The sequence below is a fragment of the Triturus cristatus genome, chromosome 9 (assembly GCF_964204655.1).
Source record: "Triturus cristatus chromosome 9, aTriCri1.1, whole genome shotgun sequence".
In the NCBI taxonomy this organism is placed as follows: Eukaryota; Metazoa; Chordata; class Amphibia; order Caudata; family Salamandridae; genus Triturus; species Triturus cristatus.
Window position 1 is genome coordinate 1004615090 of NC_140592.1, and position 23680 is coordinate 1004638769.

Genomic DNA, 23680 nt, shown 5'->3' on the forward strand with positions numbered 1-23680 from the left:
CTCCACCGGACATCTTCGGAGACGGCGCCGAAGCTTCGGGGCAAATACACACCGAGCAGGAGGAAGACGTCGTCAGCGCTTCCGAGGCCGACGACTCCGACGTGGAGGACATCACACCGGCGCAGCGGGTCGTGAGTACTGTGCCCCCTCCCACCCCCGCGCCCAAAACCAAAGAGACTCAGGTTACACCCTCGCCTGCTGGCCTGGGCAAAACCAAGACCAAAGCTTCTATCACCCCACCTTCGGGCCCGGTGTCGAAGCCTCAAGTCTCACGGCAGCTCGGGATCGAGCCAGCCGACGCCCGGTGCCGAAAAACAGCATCCGGCACCGAAGAAAGTAATATCCAGCTCGACTCCGAAGCCACCGGTGCCGAAGCCTGGACTCTCGGCGCCGACCAAACACAAATCAGTCGGCACCGACGCTCCGGCGCCGAAAACTCCCTCGACGCCGAAAAAACCGGAGGCCCCAAAAAAGCATGGCGCACAGAAACCATCGAAGCCCTCGGTTCCGAAATCATCGGTGCCGACGGACGATTCGGCACCTTGGCTCTGTTTACACCAGACCCTTTACAAAAGACTCTGTCCAAAGATCCAAAGACTGGTCTATTGACTTTAATTATCAAGAAAAGACGCCTTGATACTCCGGCTCCTCCTCCACCGCCCAAACGGAAGGACTCTGCTACTTCTCCCCTCAGAGTGCCCTCCCCACTACCTCCTCCCCTGCCTCCTCCACCTTTTCCACCCCCTCCCCCTCCCAGGTCTCCGCCACCTTTACCTCATTACTCTCCGACCCCGTCCCCAGATCCGGACGACGGGGACCCGGACAATTACCCGGTTGACGCCCCAATGGATCCCACTCCACCGGGGACCCCAGACCCATGGGAGGATTACAATAACCCTGATATACCCGATATGCCTCAGGACGACCTATACCCATCCAGGCCGTCTCCTCCAGAGGACTCCTTAGGTTTCCATCATTTAGTGCAGAGAGCAGCACACTACCATGGGGTGGACATGCACAGTGAACGAGTGGAAGACGACTTCTTACTGGACCCATTTGACATACAGGACAAATCCACATCTATTTTACCCATGCTTAAGGGTGTCACCAAGCATGCCGCAGAGGTGTTCAAAGACCCTGTCAGGGCCAGGGTACTAAACCCTAGAATAGAGAAAAAGTACAAGGCGGCACCCACAGACCCTGCATACATTAAGGGCCCTGCTCCCTTAGATTCACTAGTTGTCTCTACAGCTAGAAAGCGGGCTAACTCCCAGTCCTCAGGAGAAGCCCCACCGCCAGACAAGGAATCCAAACTCCTAGACGCGTCTGGCAAACGCACCGCCTCTCAAGCTGCAAACATGTGGCGCATTGCAAACACACAAGCGCTACTTGCGCGCTATGACAGAGCACACTACGACGAACTTGAGGCTCTTATGCAGCACCTTCCCGAGAAACACAAGCGTAGGGCTCATGAACTAATACAGGAGGGTAAACTAATTACAAACACCTCCATTAAATGTGCCCTCGATGCAGCCGACACTGCTTCTAGAGCCATAAATACCAGTGTCCTGCTTCGTCGCCATGCCTGGCTCAGGATCTCAGGGTTCAAGCCTGAAGTCCAGGCGTCCATACTCAATCACCCCTTTGACCAACAAACTCTCTTTGGGCCAAAGGTAGACGAAGCATTGGAAAAGATGAAAAAGGACACAGACACAGCAAAGTCTATGGGGGCACTCCAAACACAAGCCTCTAAACGTTCCTTTCGACGCTCCTCCTTTCGTGGCACAGGCAGAGGCTTCTCCACCGATAGCGCCTCTACCTCCTACAAGTCCCCTCCTCAAAATACCTTTTCAAAGGGCAACCAAAGGGGTGGTTACAGAGGCAACAACAATAAGGGCAGGGGCAAAACTAACACCACCCGTTCTGCCACCCCGCCCACACAATGACTTCCCTCCGCACCCCCCAGACCATCCCACTCCGGTCGGGGGCAGACTACAAAACTTTATCCACGCATGGGAGTCCATAACATCGGACAAATGGGTGACCCAAATCATTCGGTCAGGGTACTGTCTCGAGCTAACATCTACCCCACCCAATATCCCACCAAGGCACCGTCCAATGTCTCAAGAACATTCCACACTGCTCAAACAGGAGGTACTCTCCCTCCTCCAAAAACACGCTATAGAGCAGGTCCCCTTCAATCAGCAAAATCTAGGGGTCTACTCCCTATATTTCTTAATACCAAAGAAAGACGGGACCCTCAGGCCCATTCTGGACCTCCGGCCTCTAAATGCCTACATACATTCAGACCATTTCCTCATGGTCACCCTACAACAAGTCCTCCCGCTCCTCTGTCAGGGAGACTTTCTCACAACCTTGGATCTGAAAGACGCATACTTTCACATTCCAATACACCCCTCTCACAGGAAATACCTCAGGTTCGTGGTGGACGGGCAACATTACCAATTCACGGTTCTCCCCTTCGGGGTCACCACCGCACCACGGGTGTTTACCAAATGCCTAGCAGTAGTAGCAGCACACCTCAGACGTCAACATATTCACGTCTTCCCTTACTTAGACGACTGGCTGATAAAAGCCGCGTCCTACCACCAATGTGTGCAACATACAAACAGCACCATCCAACTGCTCCACCAGCTAGGCTTCACGGTGAACTACCAAAAGTCCCACCTCATACCATCTCACACAAAGCAATATCTCGGGGCCACTATAGACACCTCCAAAGGTATTGCCTATCCAAACTCAGCCAGAATCACAAGCATTCAAGCCTTACGCAAAACATTCCTTCCCCAACACTCTCTTCCAGCAAGAGTGTTTATGAAGCTCATAGGAATGATGGCGTCTTGCATCTTCATAGTGCCCCATGCAAGACTCCACATGCGTCCACTTCAAGAGTGCCTAGCACAACAGTGGAACCAGGCCCAGGGTCAGCTGACGGATCTGGTGTTGGTGGACGGCCGCACACATCACTCTCTGCAGTGGTGGAACACCACAAACCTTTCCAAAGGGCGGCCGTTCCTGGACCCGGTTCCTCAGGTGATTCTAACAGCGGACGCATCGCTCTCCGGCTGGGGAGCGCACCTCCTACACCTCACAATGCAAGGTCTATGGACGCCACAGCAAAAATCGCTCCACATCAACCATCTGGAGCTCTTGGCGATCTTTCTAGCCCTAAAATCTTTCCAAAAACAGATTTCGGGCAAAGCAGTCCTCATTCGCACAGACAACATGACTGCAATGTATTATATCCAAAAACAGGGGGGACACACTCTCCCCAGCTCTCCCGCTTAGCCCAGAGCATATGGAGATGGGCAATTCCCCAAAACATCTTTCTCCTGGCACAGCACGTTCCAGGCGTACAAAACACCATGGCAGATCTGCTCAGCAGACAAACGCAACAACTACACGAATGGGAACTGCATCCACAAGTTCTTCACCCATTCTTCCAACAGTGGGGGCATCCTCAGATAGACCTCTTCGCCACCCACGAAAACAAAAAATGCCCAAGCTTCGCCGCCAGATACCCACACCCATTTTCCAAGGGCAATGCGATATGGATGAACTGGTCAGGCAGATTTGCATACGCCTTTCCACCTCTCCCACTAATTCCATTAGTGGTAAGGAAGCTACAACAACACTCCCTCACACTCATTCTAGTAGCTCCGACGTGGGCCAGGCAGCCGTGGTACACCACGCTACTACAACTGTCAGTGGCACCACATCAAAAACTGCACCTATCCCCATGCCTCCTAACCCAGAACCATGGAGAAATCGGGCACCCGGACCCAGCTCAGCTCAACCTGGCGATCTGGCTCCTGAAATCTTAGAATTCGGATACCTTAACCTTCCCCCTGATTGCATGAACATCATCATGGAAGCCAGACGTCCTACCACTAGAGCATGCTATGCCGCAAAGTGGAAAAGATTTGTAATTTACTGCCGTAACAATACAATCAACCCTTTAGATGCATCCATACAGCACATCGTATGCTATCTGCTCCATCTTCACAGGTGTAACCTGGCATATTCATCCATACGCCTACACCTAGCAGCGATCGCTGCTTATCTACAAAACAGACAGCATTTATCACTCTTCAGAGTGCCCGCTATTAAAGCCTTCATGGAAGGCCTTAAACGAGTAATTCCTCCCAGGGCACCACCTTCCCCTGTATGGAATCTAAATTTAGTTCTTACACGACTAATGGGTCCGCCCTTCGAACCAATGCATAAATGTGAGCTACAGTTTCTCACCTGGAAAACAGCTTTTCTCGTAGCTATCACTTCCCTTAGAAGGGTTGGTGAAATACAAGCGTTCACTATACAGGAACCCTTCATACAAATACATCACAGCAAGGTCATACTTCGCACAAATCCGAAGTTTCTGCCCAAGGTCATTTCCCCCTTCCATCTCAATCAATCGGTGGAATTACCTGTCTTCTTCTCGCAACCTCAATCTGTTGCAGAAAGGGCCTTACACACACTCGATGTCAAAAGGGCTTTGCTATACTACATACAAAGAACGCAACCCTTCAGGAAGACTAAACAATTGTTCGTTTCCTTCTCTCCACCACATAAAGGCAACCCCATTTCTAAATCAGGGATAGCTAGGTGGATTGTAAAGTGCATACAAATTTGCTATCAAAAGGCAAAAAGAACATTATCTGTTCCGCCTAAAGCCCACTCTACAAGAAAGTTAGGGGCTTCTATGGCTTTTCTAGGGAATATACCCTTAGATGACATCTGCAAAGCAGCCACATGGTCTACACCGCACACCTTCACAAAACATTACTGTGTAGATGTGCATTCCAAGCAGCAAGCTAGGGTGGGTCAGGCTGTACTAAAGACACTTTTTCAAACCACTGCAACGGATACCGGTGGTCGCCGCTAAGGTTGGGTACTGCTATATAATCTATGCTAAGTGTACAATCTGCAGCTCATATGCCTCGAACGGAATATGCTACTTACCAGTATGCATCTGTTCTTGGCATGTAGAGCTGCAGAGTTGTACACGCCCACCCGCCTCCCCGGCTACCTGTATCCGTTCCAGTACATCTTATTTAGATACAACACACATGGGTTTCTCACTGTTATTACTACGCTCCATCATTTCCCTGTTGGCGAAAAACAATCTGAGGATGGAGCCGAAGCCCATGCGCAGTACGGACCGAAGGAGGAGTCACCGAACTCGTGACTTCCAAAGACTGTCCAAGAAGAAAAACAAACTGCAAACATCCGGGCCCAACACCAGATGGCGATCTATGTTAAGTGTACAACTCTGCAGCTCTACATGCCAAGAACAGATGCATACTGGTAAGTAGCATATTCCTTTTGTCCAAAGGACAAAATGTTTCAGAAATCTACTTGTCCTGTAAAAAAATCTACTTGTTCCTTACAGTAAAGTCTACGTGTCCAATTTGGTACCAAACAATGAGGTTTCAATTTATGACAGCATTCTCATATAAGAGCTCGAATAGCAGCCTCTCTGATTATGCCAGGGCTAATTTTACGCGGTACAAAAGAGGGTGGTGATGGACGGAGCATCAGAACCAATCAAACACTCACACCCAGTCAACAGATCTGGGTTGCGTCTTCAGCCAGGCTTGCTTGAATCCAGTGGCAAAGTGAGCAAGGGACTCACGTCTGAGCATACCCTGCCAACTTATGGCGAACAAAGCGGTACAAGAGGGGGTGGTGATGGACGGAGCATCAGAACCAATCAAACACTCACACCCAGTCAACAGATCTAATTTTACAGCAGTATTTGCATTCTTACATTGTTCTGTTCATGCCACCTTTCTGATTGTACAGGACTCTTAACACACTCGGTTTTTATGTCAAATATTTGAATATTGACAGACTCTGCATATCTCAGTTGAGTGGGCCCTGCTCAAGGTCATGGCAAGACTGAATATGTCTGCACTTTCATTATATTGAAGTTCACTGCTCTAATTGTTTCTATGATCTCTTTCTAGTTTGAGGAAGAGATTTGTAGACTACCCTAACAATTATATATGTAAACATTCACTCATTTTCACAAAATGTTACTGTAAATAAACTTAGATTCTACTTGCAGTCCAGTGCCTTGGTTACCAACTGAGGATCAAGGAGACTGCCCTTTTTGATACTGACCACACTGTAATTTTTGGACAGTTCCCTTCATCTCACTCTTCCTTGGTTCCCTGGTTTGATAGAGTTGTGATAATATACCAAGCACTACATCAATACGTAGACCTTCATAGTTTGGCAAGAATTTGCATGTGATCCAGTTAGTCAAAATGTAAGCTATCAATACATGCAAGTTTGGCTTAGACACACAAAGATTGGTTTTGCACCTATAAAAGTATTCACTAGCAAAAAGAGTTTTCCAGACCTGGAATGCAGTGCAAATGTGTGCATGCGTGCAACGTACATGTTTAATGGCACCACAAACTCCTCTATAACTCCTTCTGCACCCTGAAAAAGTTAATGCATTCTATGTTTGTAAAGAGTGTGCTTAGGAACTTGGAACTGTTGTAGGTTTCCAGGCCAACTTATGTAAACTCTTATGAATTTCTGAAAATCGTAATTCTGCATCCATGTAATTTAATAGATCAATGGATGCACATTTGTGACATTCTGTTAGAAGTGGGGGCCCTAATTCTTTTTTAAGTAGTTTTACTTTGATTTGCCTTCATTTTGTTTTTAAAATATTTACATGCACCAAAGCTGATGTATTAAATGATTCCGTAGTGCAATGGTAGTTAATATTTTCACAGTCTGCATTGTAGCTTTCTGCACACTACAACCATTTTTAAGTTGAAAGGATTCTATCCCTTTTTTAAGGAGCACGTTGTTTGGGGTACATTGTCTGTTTTCAAAATAAAAATCACCAATCTTGCTTCCACTCTTCTTTGTAAACTTGCATATAATGAAGGAGCCTTCTGAAAGCCAATCACATAGCCACAACTTGTTAAATGTTGCAGACAATTGTGCACCTGCTTTTATTGGAACCCTTGTCAGTAATGCAAGCTGAGATTCCTGCTCACTGTTTTTGAATGTATCTGACTTGAATTCTCTAATCGACCTAACTTTAATGCACTTTACCCGTAAACATGTTACACAATTTTGTTTTAAACATTAGCACCCCGACAAGCCCAATAAATTGTGGGCAACTATACCTCTAGCAAACAAAGGCAAATTTGTCACTATAGTATTTCCCTGAGAAATTACCAATTTGTTTCGGAGGGGATTTGAGGAAGCCAGCAAGAAAAAATGCATCCGTTTGAAAATCCTCAGACGGGCCATTGAAAAAATATTAATGAACTATGGTTACAGCAGGCACTGACTTGTCATTGAAGATGTTCAGAAGAAAGGTCATGCCTTTCACAACACATGCAATTTTACTTAGTTGCCTCTTCCAAGTTATACCATGCGGGTTTCATGCAAAGTAAAGCTCAAACTCAACAAACGTAGTGTTCTGCATAGCTCCTGCACAATAATAGCATTTAGGAAAATAGGGTCTAAGGGATATTTTTACAGACCTGCCCAAGTTCTTATCCCCAAATCTACCTATAACAACAAAAAGGAGAACTGGGGGTCCCTAAAGTATAGAAGGAAGCACAAAAATACAAAAGTGTGTATGTAAAGAATCAGTACATAGAATCTGAAATCTGAAAGTAAATAACAGTTTATTTACTCCAGGTTGGAATCAATACAACCTCACTTGAGCTTGAGTCCCTCCCCTGCATTCACAGGCACTGCAACTAAGTCGACCGGTCTACTGATCCTGAGCTCCTCCACACTCCAAAGGCTCTGCAACACAGGTGGTGGTTTTCCACAGCTCCCGAGGTCTGCCCTACCCTCTCACCAAGTTTGAAGCCAGTATCCCTCGTTGGCGTTGCAATAACCGAACCCCTGTGCACCACGTCAACTTGCAGTTGCAAAGGCTTGTTGACTTCTTTCCAAGGAGATCTTTGGGCTCCAAGTAGCCACAGCCTCGAACCTCCAGTGACCAGAATCTTCAGCCACACCGCATCGGGTGCATCGTGGCCTGCGTCTTTTGGTGAGCTGCTTGAGGTCCTCCCGCGACTCCACTTAAGGGTCACACTTGTCACTTTTGGGCTCCCCTGATTGCTCGGGGCCTGCTTTGACTCCCCTGTTGTTGAGTCCCCTGGACCCTTCTGGTCCCCACGTTGCTCCTTCTTTGATTCCTGCGTTGGTAGAATTTGCCAAGGCTTTTTGGTGCTCCTGCCGGACACCGACCCCCTCCCTCAGCACTCGACATCCTTTGTAGGACAAATTGTGCAAGGCTCCTGGTCCTTCTCAGCATTGCCTGGTCCTCACTGCTGCAGAGTCATGGTCCTCGTCATCCATCCTGCAACATCCGACATTGGAGGGCATTCGTCTTCCAAGTCTCATGGTCACTCCTGAGTGACATAGGCTCTGTCCCCTCTGCTTGCAGGTACCTCGCCTCCATAATCCATCCTTGGAATCCACCAGACACTTCTTCCTTCTTCCACAGCTGCGCTTTCCTGAAGTCCTCCATTGGGTTTGACGGCTGTTTCCGACACCACTTCACAGGTATGCACCCGGCTTCCCTGGTGTAGGTAACATGGGTACTAGGGTACCCACGGTTGGAGTGGCTCTCCAACCTTCTGTCTTCCACGGGGTTTCTTCAGGGTCCACTGGGAAGGGTCCTTAATCTTTAAAAATCCAACTGCGACTTGCACATAGTTTCCACATGGCACACGCTCTCCATGGGCTCCCTATCTACTCCCCTTCGGTGGTTCCTTGGGTTCCCCAGCACTTCTACGTCCTCTTGACCCTGTCTTGATCCAATTCATGGTTCTTGTACCACATTCATAGTATATGGTTTGGTACCCCCCTGGGGTCCACTGTGTATGTTGTGCTATTTACTGTGTTTCTTTGCAAAAGTATTGTGCGCATTGTGTTTATCTTTGTGTTGGAGATATTGGAACATACTAGATAGTATTATATAGTAAACACATATTTGTATAAATACTTGCTGTGGTTCTTTTCACTATACTATAAGATTGCATTCTGGTAAAACAAGCTGCTTTACACTCCTTCTGGACTAAGCCTGAAGGCTGCTCTCTACAGCTACCACTTAGAGTGCTTTCTAAGTTTGTCGAAGACCCCTTAAATCTTTATAAGAGTTGTCTGAACTGGTGCAAGGTGCCCACTTACATTAGTTGACATTCTATACCAGGCCAGCTTCTGACACCTTTTGTTACAATAGTGTTCTATATTTCACTTTTCTATACTTAATACTTGTGGACTTGAAAAAATGTTATAGCTTTTACAGCGAAGACTTTCAAGTCCTTAATCTCTTGTGATGCTGAGGGTGTTTAAAAAAAAAAACAAAAAAAAAACTCGTGGACGTATGCCACAAAGCATATGAGATGCCATACTTTTGGAGTTCTAAGATTACTTTACAAATCCAAAACCTGTGATCTTGATACTCGTGTTGCTTTGTCTCTGGCAAACCTGGATGAGAACTTGCATAGTATAATTTTTCATAGCCTGCCATTTCTCATTGTTTTTCAGGACTTTGTTTCTTTATATCAAGACTTTGAGAACTTTTACACGCGGAACCTCTATATGCGGATCCGTGATAACTGGAACAGACCTTTGTGTGGTGTGCCGGGGGCAAAGATGGACATTTTGGATCGATACACAACAGACTACAACTGGACATTCACGTGAGTGCAAGTAACTTTAAGTGACATCTGCCATTGCTAAATGAACAAATTCCAGAAGTGAATGATTTGATTTAGATGCCTCTCTTCTCTCCTCTCTCCTTTGATTATTTGGCCTTTCTACTGTTGTGACCTTTCTACAGCCCATCGCGCCCCTGTGCGACTAACTCCACTTTTCCTTCAACTGCCTGTTTAACCTACAGCTGGTGTAAGGAATGTTGGTTATCTAGGCATATTGCCATTTTGCTGAACCCCACATCCCTTGGCATGGTATTGAGACTACAAATTATGTTTTCAGAAGCAGCCTGGTGAGGTTGGACAGTTTAGCTTGTTATAATACTGGTATTGCTCTAACCCTTTTGCCACACTCCTCACCCTACTCCTTCCTGAGCTAGACTACTCTTGTAGCCTTCTCACTTCATCTAGTCTCTTCCTGCAGTCCTCTTACAGAGTGAAGCTCCCCCTCCCCCCAAGCAATTCTATCAGAATCGCACACTGCTTCCTGCAAAACTCTGCCACAGCAAACACTGTCATGCAGTTTTCAAGATGTCTTCACATTTTACACCCATCCTTTGACTAGTCCCTTTCTTTCTGCTCTGTTTCCCTAGATTTCTCCTTCTCATCCAACCTCATTCATTAAATGCCTAGCCCGCTCCATTCAGCCCTCCTTCTTCAAACTTGCCCCTTCGTAATAGCCTTCCTAAATTCATGAACCTTCTACTTTCAGCCCTTTTCTCTTAAAGGAGGAGTCTCCTCCTATACTGGTTGTGCAAGCGCCCCTAATACTGTTATCTGAGCTTGTTGCATTTCCCTCCATCTCCCCAATGTTACTATAGCTTCTATTCCAGACCTACTGCCTGAGCTGGACCCTACTCTTAGGTCATCCAGCTTGGGTTCTATACTTAATTGAGCCTTTTGTTAGAATCCCCACCCCACATTGATGAGCCCTTCATGAAACCCCTCCCTTTAGTCCTCATACCGAACTTGTACTTCTCTACTCTCCTTCCTGAGTGATTCCTACCATCTGCTTTTAAGTACACCATGACAATCACCCAAGGTTCTGATAACTTTGATGTCCAAGGCTGAAATAGGAAAGGCTAGCTACTGCTTTCATTCACAGACTGACTTAAACCCAGATGAGTCTCGTATAATGGCCACAATTATTAAAAAGATCTAGTCTACCACCCCCATTGTATCTTTTAAGTTGTCACCCGTTAGTACTTGTTACAATTAATCCCCAGAGTCAAAAAATGTATTGTTGTAACAATGTAGATATGAAGTGTACAAATGTGACTTTGCCATGAAAGAACCTTTAGCAGCCTTTCTAAATCGTTATCTTAAGTTGCCTATGAGAAGCACTTTTGTAATAGCGAACAAAAAATGCCACATACAGTAGTACCCTTCTTGTGAAACACATATATCTTCAAAGTCCATATAATCACACCCCAGCCAAATAAAATGCTCATTCAAAGCCAATTCTGCTTCAACCTGGTTAGTGTTCTCATCACTTGCCTTGCAACTATTCCCCACCACCACAAGTAACAGTAAACTCGCTAAATACAATATTGATGAAAAGCCCCTTCCTCTGTGAACTAACCATATTTTTGCATTTTAGTCTGGCCATGGATCTTGGATGTCATTTGATTACTGTCTGGAGCTTTACCCAAGTCAGACCTTTCCTTTAACCCCTTCAGTGCCCCGCCCTGTGCCGGCCCTTTCATTAGCGGGCGGGGTTCATGACGAGAGTCTCGTCATGGGCACAGCGCAACCGCGCTCCATGACGAGACCATCTCTAGACTAGGCTATAACATGGCCCGCCATGTTGAGTACCTTATCCACATCAAGAGAAGGATTATCCCTCACATAATGTCCATAGATATTAAGTACCCTGACCTGCTATTAATTAAAAAGTTCACATAAAAAGGGGCAAGATTAAAATCAATTGGTAAAAACAATTGAGGCTTTTGGTACTGGATTTGTAAGACGTTTTCCTCCTACATGAGGAGCAGCAATAATGGTTACATATTCCCTGATGTTCGACCTTTTGTTCGTATTGACCAAGCCCCCCAAACGAAACGTGAGACAGGAAATACTATTAACTCTTGTGCCACTTTAGTAGTAATGCCTCCCAATAGTGTCTTACACCCTCCAATGTGCACAATGCAATTATCCCTTTTTTGCGTGAAATGGATTATCTGGGGGAAAAGAGCAGATAGTTGGCCTCTATTTCCTTTGACGAGGGGCAAAATGGGCCGGTCTCTAGATCACACTCCATTTTGCACCATCTCAAGGTAAAGGATCTTAAGGGTAGGGTGCCAGATCTGAACTGGAAATGCATACGTTTTGCCCCTGCATAATAAATCTTGTCCAAATAAATTTCAAAACTGTGCAAACATTTGTGAAGCAGGAATTGCCCTGTTAGGAACCCCTCCCTGTGCTCGGCCCGGTTCTAGGCAAAGCCCGATCCCAGTAGATTTGATTTAAGAGCTGCTTATCACTTTAGTGACTTCGTCAGGAGTAATCCAGAAGTTTCCCAAAATAAGCAGTTCAAACTGCTTTTTGACATGCTTCAACCATGGGGTGCGGCTGAGTTTGTCACAATTAATCAGTTCCTGGAGTGCTTCTCTGTAAATAGTTAATTCCGGGGTAGACCAAACCCTCAACCAATATAGCAATGGTTGGAGAAAAGATACCAAGTGGATTGGGTTAAGGGCTAGATCAAATCTTAATGGAACCGGTGAGGCGCTTTGTGGTGGCGTGATTGATTTTTTTATGGCCGGGGACATGGCCCCTTCTGCAGTGGACTTTTGTTTCCTTCTGATTAAGAGTGTGCGCTGGTTTAGTCCGACCTTACTCTTATCTATTTGCAACCCCCATTTTAAGGAATCTGACATTCTTATGCCCATACAATCGAAATGAACGGTCTGCTCTTCAGGGAAACATACATTCTCCTTTTCCTCAGAAGGACCTATAAGGATTAATCTCCTTAAATTCGGAATTGTCTGGGTTTATTACTGCGCCTCTGTTTTTAAAGAAGGCTGCAAACTAATCAAATTCCTTCTGGAGTCCCATTGGGGTATTGGAAAGAAGTAGTGTGTAGTTAGCAAACATTAGAGTTGGGACCCAGATACCAGCAAGTTTTGGGGCATCATGTTCAATTGCAGAGACCCTGTTCACTACCCCGTTAATATACATGCTAAATAAGGTTGGGGGTAAGTAAACAGCCCTGTTTGATGCCCCTCCTGATGGGGACCTTTTCTGTGAGGTCACCAACGTTGTTCCACCTTACTTGAGCAAAGGTGTGGGTATGCAATACTCTGAGAATCCAGAGTAGACCCTCTGGAACCCTGTAGTTTCCCAGCACACTCCATAGCCTATCCCTAGGGACTAGATTGAAAGCTGATTGAAGGTCAATAAAGGCAACATATAATTGTTATTTCTTTGGGTTGACAAACTTTAAACACAGAACATAAAAACGAAAGGCCTGGTCAATGGTGCTTATTTTGTTCCTGAAACTTGCCAGATAATCATTTATACCTGCTTCTGTGTGTGGGCTTGCACCCTTTAATCTTCATTTTCTGAAGCAATAACTTACTCACTTAATCTCCACATGCCTAACAAAAATGAATGTGTGTGTCCTCATGTAACGTAACTGGTGCTATGTAAAGCGCTCAGATACCCGATTCTGGTCAAGTTCGCGCTATATACAACTCTGCTAAAAATAAAAAAATAAACATGCAATTAGCCACTTCTGATTATAGTCTTTTGTAATGCAGGTACACGGGGAAGGTGATTAAAGGCATAATGAACATGGGCTCTTACAACTACCTGGGATTTGCACAGAATACTGGCTTTTGTGCAGAAGCTTCTTCGAGAGTTCTCTCAAAATATGGGTCTGGCGTTTGCAGCACCAGACAAGAGATGGGTGAGTCCATTGTTTTCTTGAAGTGTCCATGGCGAGCATGACCGCATTTGTTTCGACATGTCTACCACAGTAAAGTGTCAGAACGTTTCTATAATGGATTCATGTGCTTTCTCAAGTATGATGCGTGGGAGATGGGCTTTCAGGGCAGAGTATATCATGAGTACAGAGTACTTTTCAGCCTCGCCTCTGCTGTGTGCATAATTATCAAGGGCATGGTGGTGCTGTTGTTAATAGTAGTAGTGATGGTAGTGACAGCTTTTGCCTTACAATGAAAATATTATAATTCCACCCTTTCCTCGATGACTAGTTGGAGCTCTCTTTCTTTCTTTCTTTAGGATACAGTCTCTCATACAAAACTGTTAAATTCTATCTGGTGCTAACTTTAACGTTGATCAGGGTTGGGGCCCTTTAGAGCATAGTTAAGTCTAACAAGAGGTATCTCTGTATCTTTGACTCCAAGTGTTTCAAGCATCAGATTTCAAAAGGCCGTGGGCAGTATGTACCCGATGGTCCCAAATGTCTGTCATGGGGTACAGACCATGCAATGTACATTCTCTAGCATGTGAATCCTCTGACTTCACGAGGAGTGAATAGTTCTGCCTTTAACTGGTATCTCCGAATACTCTTAGAGAAATGTTTCTCTTTATGTACATTTATCTATGCCTATGTGAACTTCAGCCCTTTTCCTAAAAATAAATCGCAGCTGAGAAAGGCGTTAAATATTTTCTATGTTTCTTTTTGGAAGGATTTTCTAACTGCCTTTAAGGCTCTCTGGTTATGCTTCCATCAGATAGGGCAAAAGTTTTGGCATCTTGTTTGTTTATATTTCCACTCTCCTGCAACAGGATCTTTCAACACTCGTCGCTGCCCTGCTCGCGTTTTAGATTGATTGTACTGTCATATTTTTATTTTTTAGCTGCTCCGTTGGACATAGAAGTATGCTTTCAGACTTTTTAGTCAGATTGTCATTTATTTTTTTAGCAGTGTTTCTGCATTTTTCCTGCTACCGTCTTTGTTGTTTGTGATGTGCCCTTCACGTAGTATGAAATATGTGAGAAAGGCCCCTGCCTTCTAGGCTCTGTCTTCCAGAAACCCTACAGTTGCTTAGTGCTTCTTCTGTCAAAGTATGTCTTGCAGTATTAAAGATTTCAAATGCGTCTAACAGTGAGGTTGGGACGATGCACACCTTACTCTGAAACTACAGCTGCTGTTTCAAACTAAAATCAATTTCAAAACGAAGGGGAAAGAGGTCCTAAAGACCGATTATTCTGTATTGCACACACAACTGAAGGCAAATAGTGCTGTATATATCTGAAAAATACCATTTGGGAACAGAGATGTCACTGAGAATTGCAAGGCCTCATCCACATAAACGTGGCGTGCTTCATCAATGAGAGCATTCCTACACTTGAATTCATGTGAGTTTAAGTGGGCCACTATCACCTGTCATGGGAGCGAGGGTTTTTGTCTTATTGTGGGAGAGAAAAGTCTCCCAGAACCGACGAGAGCAAGGAGAAAAAAGTTAAAACGGTCTTCAGTAATCCTATTAATATATTAAATTTTTGGTTTCCTTGACTGGGTTAAAAACAGAGATAACAAAGGAATTGCTGTGTATGATGGATTTGGGCTATTGGTGCCATTCCATCTCAACCGGTCTACATATATACAGCATTTTAAAGAGCACCAGTTGGTCCACAGCTTTCTTCAGTACCACAGTGATGAAAGAACGATCGCTCCCACAAAATATGGTAGTAGTCCACTTGAACTCACATGAAATCAAGAGTGAGAATGCGCATGGTGAAGCATGCCACAATTATGTGAGTAATGGACTTCCCAGTGGCATAGCTGTCCCCATATGGTATTTTTTTTATATGAATAGCCCTGTTCTTCTTTAGTTGTGTTCCAAACGAAAAGCCTTGGGGGAGCTCTAGCCACTCCCTCAGCATTGTAATGGAACTCCACAGTGACTCTGACACTCTAGGCTGTTCATGAGGTAAATGATCCACTGACCTGCTTGCCCTCACTGAAACACTCTACTTTGATTTTGAATCCTATGCAGTAAAATAATTTATCATAAGGATAATCCACGTTGACTCTATTGATATTGGAACACATGTTGTGAATAAGACTGCAATTTTCTCCCAGACTGAAATGACCTCGATTTCCCTCTATTGCCCAAGAGTCTTGAATGGTGAACAGCTGGAGGAGCTGTTCCTACCTCAAGTAGTAGTCCAAAAGATGGAACAATGGGAGCTCCCTTTTTTTGCAGGAGCTCCTTACTCTGTATGCTGCAGTTCAGTAGGCAGGAATATAGGTTTAAAGGAAGATGGAAATTGCCAGCCAAAATGTATAGACAATTCATCCTTAGATTGGATAGATCTAAAACCCCCAAGGAGGGGGGGGAAATCAATGCTGCTCTGCAGTAAAGAAAAACATCACTCCAAGAAAAGCACTCTGCCACAACACAACATTAGAATCAGCCATTCGATCATACACTTTTCACCTATGCGAATGTCCCCATTCACTGTATCCCTATCAATGATGATCTGATGCATTAGGCAATGCTGACCAGGTCAGCTGCTGATTAGCAGTGAATCATAGAAGCACTTGATATTCATTAACGCTTCGAGAACCAGGTCTTCTGAAGCAGGTCATTGAAGTCTTTTCAAAACATGCCACTCAACTCAGTGACACATCACCACCTTCTGAAGCTACACCCACTAGACCGAGAGCCAGCATTATTTTTTATGCTTAGAAGTCATTTTATAAACTTGAGCCATTTGCAGCCTTATTCTTGGAGAGATGTTGTGCCTGTTGACCCACAAGTACAATTTGACATTAGTCTTAATCATAGGAGTGCCGCTCGCTACTTCGATATGATTTCCTACCATTACTATTAGTATTGCTGCAGCCTAAAAATGAAATAACACCTGCTTTACGTTTTAAAAATCATAACTCCTTTTTCTTTGTAAGCAAAGTAGTTATCTAAGATTTAAACCTGAGGCAGCATCATTTTGTTCACATGGTTGTTATTAATACTTGATTATTTGCAAAGAAGTGGTCAAAGAACATAGGCACAGGTGGTAAATAGCATTACCTTGTTTACTAAATGAATTTTGAACTCTGTCACAGTAAAAATCTGTGATTATCAAATGATTGAAATTAATATTAAATGTAAATTAATTTCAGGTGATAGAAATTAACTTGTTTCCTTTGACCATGGTCAGTCAGAATTAACTTTTCGCCATCATCTACTACGCCGAAGTGGGGTATAGGAGATCTAATGTGGTGTGCATAAATATTGGCAATTATCACTCACATTTGGATTAATTTTATGTGTTATAGAGTTCTGTCAGTGTTTGTCTGTTATCTCCATGCCCTCTTGCCCCTAGGGTTTTATGTTCTGTTCCTAATTGTTTTTTGTCAAAAAATAAGTTTTCTAAAAAAAACAAAAAGGGAGAAATAATGTGTTTATTAAAAGATGATGCTTAAATTACTCAATTAAATTGGTAAGACAGTAAGCATATATTTACTAGTATGCATTTCTCCTTCAATAATTTCAGATGTATACTATGTTCTGTAATGCTTTCTAGATCCGCAAAGCTTTTGGGCTAGATACGTCTTGAGGAGAAAAATCAAAATGTATTCATATGGCGGTATCCTAGGTGCAATGAGGATAGTTCTTTTTCTTCGAGTATCATGCCATATATGCACCTTGTTTGTATTATCTTTAATTGAACATCTTTGCTCTGCCAAATTTGATGGTGTCTCATTGGTGTAACCGTATATACTAAGTCTGCAAGAAATTACAAATTGTGAGAGGGACTCCTTCCAGGAGCTTATAAAAATGCATTTACCATTAAACTTGTGTTCCATTAATATGTCTTAAAGTCGGGTCTGGCCAGTCCACCCTTGCTGATTTCCCTACATTTTTTTTTTCCCTTGATACATAAAGAGATCTAACTTGGCTTGAATCTGCTATGTAGATTGGTAACTGTCAAAACAAAATGCGAAACTCAAGCAAAACTACAATTTTCACAAAGTTTACTACTGACTAAGGATACAAGTAGTTGTTTTGAAATATGCATTTTTTTTTTTTACCATTCACACACTTTATTAGGCTTATTTGAAAAGAAATCTTCCAATCTGTTTGTAGTTTGTAATTGGTGTTTGCTACAAAGTCTAGGTTCTTATAATTCTGACATAGTCCACACAACTGTCTTTGATTTTTTTTTAATGTCTATTTTTATATCCCAAATTTAGTTTAAAGTCTCCTAAAGTGTATGTTTTTTTTCTTCACTGCAGCTCACTGACTAGTGTTTACTTACATATAGTTTAGGTATACTTTAAGTGGTATTGACAGTTGGACTCCCTACACTTTGTACATCTTTTCTCAAAGCGTCTGCCAGTGGTTCAGTCAAGATCTCGAAAATAAGAGGCAAAAGTGGGCAGCCCATTCTGGTCCCTCACTGTATTATGTTTGGTCTGCTCTGTGTTCCCTTAATTATTAACCTCACCCTCGTAAAATCGTATAATCCTTTAGCATTCACTATAAATCGTGATGGAGTCTGTGACTGGGATGTAACTCTCCCAAGCTATTGCCACCTTACCAAATCAAATGCTTTTTCGGATTCAACTATGAGACCAATTGCTCTGGATTGATTATTAGTTATATCAATACAAGCTATTAGATTACTACTATTTTTTTTTTTTACATGGCGGTCTTTAATGAAGCTTTGTTGTGTGCGTGTATGCTCTGTGGGCGAACCGATAGAAGTCTAGTCTCCAAAATCATAGCATAGATTTTGGTGTTGGAAACCTGCACTAATGGGTAGTATAACTTACATAACACGATGCATCTTTAACAGGTCCACAGAAATCACAACTAATGTGTAATGTGCTAATTTTCGGGAATACAACAGCTAGACTACTTGAAACAATCGCTTCATGGGAAATTGAATTTATTTCCACAAAAGATGCCATATTTCATATGGAAGACCAAAGTCTCCAGCAACTTTCCCTTTCTTCAGATTTTTTGCTACAGTGGCAGTTTCTTGCATTGTGCTCTGTTGCAATAGGAATGCTAGTACTAGTTGGCGATATTTGTTCTGGAGATCTGTTTGATGTCCTTTCATTACCCTTATCACATTCAGAATACATGTTCTCGAGGAATTCTGAAAACGTATCTTGGATCTTTTCTCTGGAAGTTACTTTCTTGCATTGTTTTTCTGATAACATCTATTTCATGTGACTGAGGTGTGGCAGACTAAAAGCCTCCCACAATTCCGAGCGCTCATGGATTTTACTGTTGGTCAGTATATTTAAATAACTGCTTGTTCCTACATTCACTTCATTTCTCAGGGTTGATCCATCACCTTATATGGTGATTGTCGCAGAAGTATAGAAGAGGCACCTCAATTGTATAGTGGTAGCTCCTTCCGACAGTAAATGTAATAAGATTGTGTGAAGGCCGGTTTTCTGGGTACCCATAGCAGTTAGAGGTTAATGGTCTCCAGTTATGATAAATTGAGTCGTTACCACTGGTATCCTGAGGCCACAGTACTATTGTCCCAAAGTGGGAAAACCATTTAGCCCTTAACATTCTCAGGATAGTGAAGCAGAGCAGTTCAAAGTTTACTCAAGAAGGTGGTCTAAGTTGAGATCCTCATAATGCAATCTGACTCATTAATACATTTTAATAGGTTAATGCCTGGTCACTGCTTTACTATGTGAAAGGAAAATGTAACTTAATGCAGATAGGACAGTGCTGTACACGAACTAGTGATTAATAAAACACAGAACACTTCAGTTTCTTAATAGCAAGAGCGCTGACCTCAAACACTATTATCGTTATTATACAGTAAGCGCTACGTTTTCTGATAATGTTGGAGTCTAAGGCCAATATCATTAGGGTTTGACTATTTACTTCAAAGGCGACCAAGGCATGAGTTTACTCACAAGATCAGATTTTAAAATTCAGCACAAGTCTTTCCCTGAGGTTTTGAATCATGAAAAAATAACCTTTTGATCTGTGGATACAACTAGAAAATCATTCATATTCTATACAACATCAGACAAAAAAAGAATGGTAGATGCACATAGCCGCACTGCACCACAAACACACCACCCTACAACAACTCTGAATTGTCCAGGTGCAACTCTTCACTAAAGCTAAGGCTACATACAACAACAAAAAACTCGGCAAGCCATCAGAAATTCAAACAGTACCAGGTTTCTGTTTCTTACAAAATATGCTCTAGGGGTAATGGTTCACTTTACTACTCTTCAAATAAAATTTTCTTTTTCATTTCGCACACCAGATATTTGAGCTTTCAGTTGTGGTATAATAATTTTAAAGATTTCGGTGCACCTGCTACAGAGTCTTTCCAGACCTAAGAACTCTGGAACTCCTTCCAGAGCACCACAAGTATTCAATAAAAGCCATGGCAAACAAATCTGTCATTTCTCATTGGCATAGAGTTTAGTGTCCATTGCTCAGTGCTTTGGCACAGTTGCACTTGAGGATTAAAGGTGGTCCATGTGGCAGAATACAAGAATCCTGAGCTATGCGATTTGAAAGGATGGGTGACAAAAACTAGTTGTCAAATTTTATAGTGCATGCGATTTTCAGAGGAGGAACCCTAGCTGTTTCCTGCTGAGACAGAGCTGGTGGAAACAGCATGTGTGTTCAGATGTGAATAGCTCTGTAACTGCGTGAAGGAGTTTTATGCCATCAACAGTTTGACTCTGTGTGACTTCCCCAGTTGTCTCATTGACTTTGCATGCCACAAGCTTGAGGAGAAACCATGGAGGCAATTAAAAGGCAACCACAGGCTTGCATATAGCTTCAACGGGGTTGGGGGACAAAGCAAGCTCACCAATAGATGCAGTAGGTAATTACCCTTCCCCTGTGCACCAGATGGTGGAGTTCATGGTGATTTAGATGCATGGGTTATACTGGGTAACTGCTGGGCAACCTTGTGTCCTGAAGATGCATAGACCCTGTGTTGACGTCCCACTGTCAGCTTAGTTGATGAATTCTCCTGGTAGGCAGGATGTCGTCTGTATCCTCTGTACTCCTGCATCCTCTTCCACAGCAGACAGATCTCTTTGCTTACCGGGTAGTCAAGCAGCACTCAATGAAGATGTAGGCCACAGTTGTCCACAGGTTGACAGGACGGTAGCAGTTGGGTCAGGCTGTACTACTGGAACATATTTCGCAACTGCGCTGGTGTAGGAGGCTAGCTTAGTATATGGTGCACGCTTATTTAAGTAAAGCACCTTGCACTAATCCAGACATCCTTTATGGTGGTTTTACTGGTCTTAGACAACCTTAGAAAGCTCTCTAAGTGGCATCTGTAGAGAGCAGCCTTCAGGCTTCGCCCTGCAGGAGTGTTAAGCAGCTTGTTTTACCAAGTCCATTCATGTAGTGTAGGTTAAATGAAAAGGAACCACACAGAGTAGTTATGAAAATATGACTATTTATTACACAACACTCACTAACACATTAGTATAGCTCCTACCTGGAGATATCAACACAAATGCACAATAATCCTTCAATTGCAAAAGGTGAGTAAACACAATAGACAGTGGTCTCCAGAGGGAGACCAAACCATATACTAAGAAAGTGGAATGCGAACTGCGACCAAAGTTGGACCAGGAGACTCAAGAGCTGGGGACACAAGGAACCTCCCATGGTAAGGGCCCAGAGACCCCACAGAGGCTGTGTGCAGAGTGGAAACACAGCTGCATACTCAATAGAAGTCAACGGGAAAGTCGCTGTGTCAGTTTTGAAGAAGGACACTTTCCAGTGGACCCTGAAGAAACCCCGTAGAAGACAGAAGGTTGGAGAGTCACCCTATCTGTGGATGCCCCAGGAACCGCAATACCTACACCAGAGAAGCATAGTTGCGAAGTGACGTCAGAAATCTCTGTAAACCACAATTGAGGACTTCAGTAAAGATGCCGCTAGAAAAGACTGCAAGAGTCCAGCGAAATCCAAGGGTGTATTCTTTGAGAGAAGAACCTGCAAGCAGAGGGGACAAAGTATTTTCCACTTGGAGGTGACCAGGGGGCACGGAAGAAAAAGGCCCACCGATGACTGAAGATGCTGGAGGGATGACGGTGGCCTTGTTGCTGCAGCTGTGAGGACCAGGCGACGCGAAGAAAGACCAGGAGCCGTGCATGAGCTGTCCCACGTCGGAAATCTAGAACCGGCGGAAGCACCAACAAGCCTTGGCAGCAGCAACAGACTTGTTAAACGAAGAAGGAGCAAAGTTGGAACCATCAAGGTCCAAGGAACTCACCAAGGGCGGGAGCGTCAGAGCAGGCCCTGAGGGAGCAGAGGAGCCCACTGAAGCAAGAGAAGATCCTCAAAAGGACCCACAGACCAAAGGCACAGGAGTCGCAAGAGGACCTCGAGCTGCTCACCAAAGATGAAGGCCCACGGTGCAAAGGATGCAGTTAGGATGAAGATCTTGGCAGGAAGAGATGCTGGAGCTTCTTGTAGCCCGAAGATCTCTGGAGTGCAGAGCCAACAAGCCTGGTCCGCAGCAAGGTGGCGCTGTGCCATAGAGGTCCTGTCCCAGTGGTTCCGAAAAAGGGATACTGTCCTCAAACTTGCTGAGAGGACAGTTCAGGCCTTGAGGGAGTTACAGAGCCACCACCTTTGTTGCGGAGTCTTTCAAAGTCCGTGGGACGTCAGGATCAGCAGACCGATTTAGCTTTGTTGTGGTGCCTGCAGATGTGACTTCACTCCAAGGTGGATTACTTCGGGTGTCCTTGATGCCCATAGGTCTGTTGAAGATCCTGGAAGAAGCACAGACAAAGATGACAAAGACTTCCAGAACAGCGAGACCAGGAGCAGCAGGAGTCTTCCTTGATGCAGTCTCTGTTACAGGCGAAGTCCAAGTGTCCAGACGGTCGAAGAGTGATGTGGGTTCAAGCTCGAGTCTTGTCCCATGATGAATCAGAAGACCCACCCACAGGTAAGTCCATTTATACCCTGAGAAAGGGGTTAGCACGACTCTGGGGTCCCTCCCAGAGGAGGGACTGGACAGAGGGGAGGATACTCCCATGTCCTTTGTCCAGTTTTGTGCCAGAGTGGGAACCAAGGGCCCCCTGAACTGGCTCAAACCGGAGTATGCAAGGATGGCACCAAATGTACCCTTCAAAGCAGTCTGCTGACGCTGGCAAGCGCTCCCCCTCTAGACCAATACACGAAGTCCTGTCAGGGGGGTGGTCACACCTCCCTGTGACAGGAAACCTATTGTTCTACCTTCCCCTGCTCAAGCTGGTCGGCAGCAGCACTAGCTTAATAGCAGACCCTGAAAGGCTGTTACCAGGAGTACTAGGGGCTTCCCGGAGTAGCCCCCCCCCCCCCCCCCCCCCCCCCCAGTGCATTAAATCATACCTCCAAAACTGGTAAGGGTTTTTGGTATCAAACATGTTTGAATCATACCCAAACATGCCCAGGTTTGGCACAGCCAGTATATAGTTAGCCATCGCGTAATGACGGATGGTCACTATATGTATCATAATGGCTGACTGCACTTACAATGCCTGGAGAATCTACTCCGGGGTCTGTAGAGGTGTCCTGCTCATGCAGGGGCACCCTCACACTTATAACCCAACACCCTGACTTCAGGATTGAAAGGCCTGCCTTACGGGTGATATATAGGTTTTAAGTGTAGTGACCTCAGATATATGCTAACTTGTATCTGTGTTGCTAGAACCAGCTTACACATGTTGCAATGGCAGGCCTCTATTCACAGTTTGAGTGGTCTCTCATGGGTGGCACAAAACATGCTGCAGCCTATGGGAGACCCCCGGTGCACCTGTGCCCTGGGTGCCTTGGTACTATATACTAGGAACTTTCAGGGGTACACAAGTAGCCAATTGTGGAGGTACAGAAGTACTTACCATGACAAATTTAGGGAGGAAGCACAATGACTGGGGTCCTGATTAGCAGGATTCCAATCAGACTAGTCACAAAAAACATACTGACACCAGCACAAAGTGGGGGTAACTATGAAAGCAG

General features: G+C 44.4%; 1 protein-coding gene across 1 annotated transcript in view; it reads left to right on the forward strand.

The window, feature by feature from the left end:
• The window catches only part of SPTLC2 (serine palmitoyltransferase long chain base subunit 2), a 384930-nt gene that overhangs the window by 139584 nt on the left and 221666 nt on the right, over positions 1–23680 (forward strand). Inside the window, exons 3-4 of the mRNA XM_085626636.1 lie at positions 9565–9719; positions 13493–13641. Coding sequence (XP_085482762.1) covers positions 9565–9719; positions 13493–13641 — 304 coding nt within the window. The remainder of the gene's footprint in view (positions 1–9564; positions 9720–13492; positions 13642–23680) is intronic.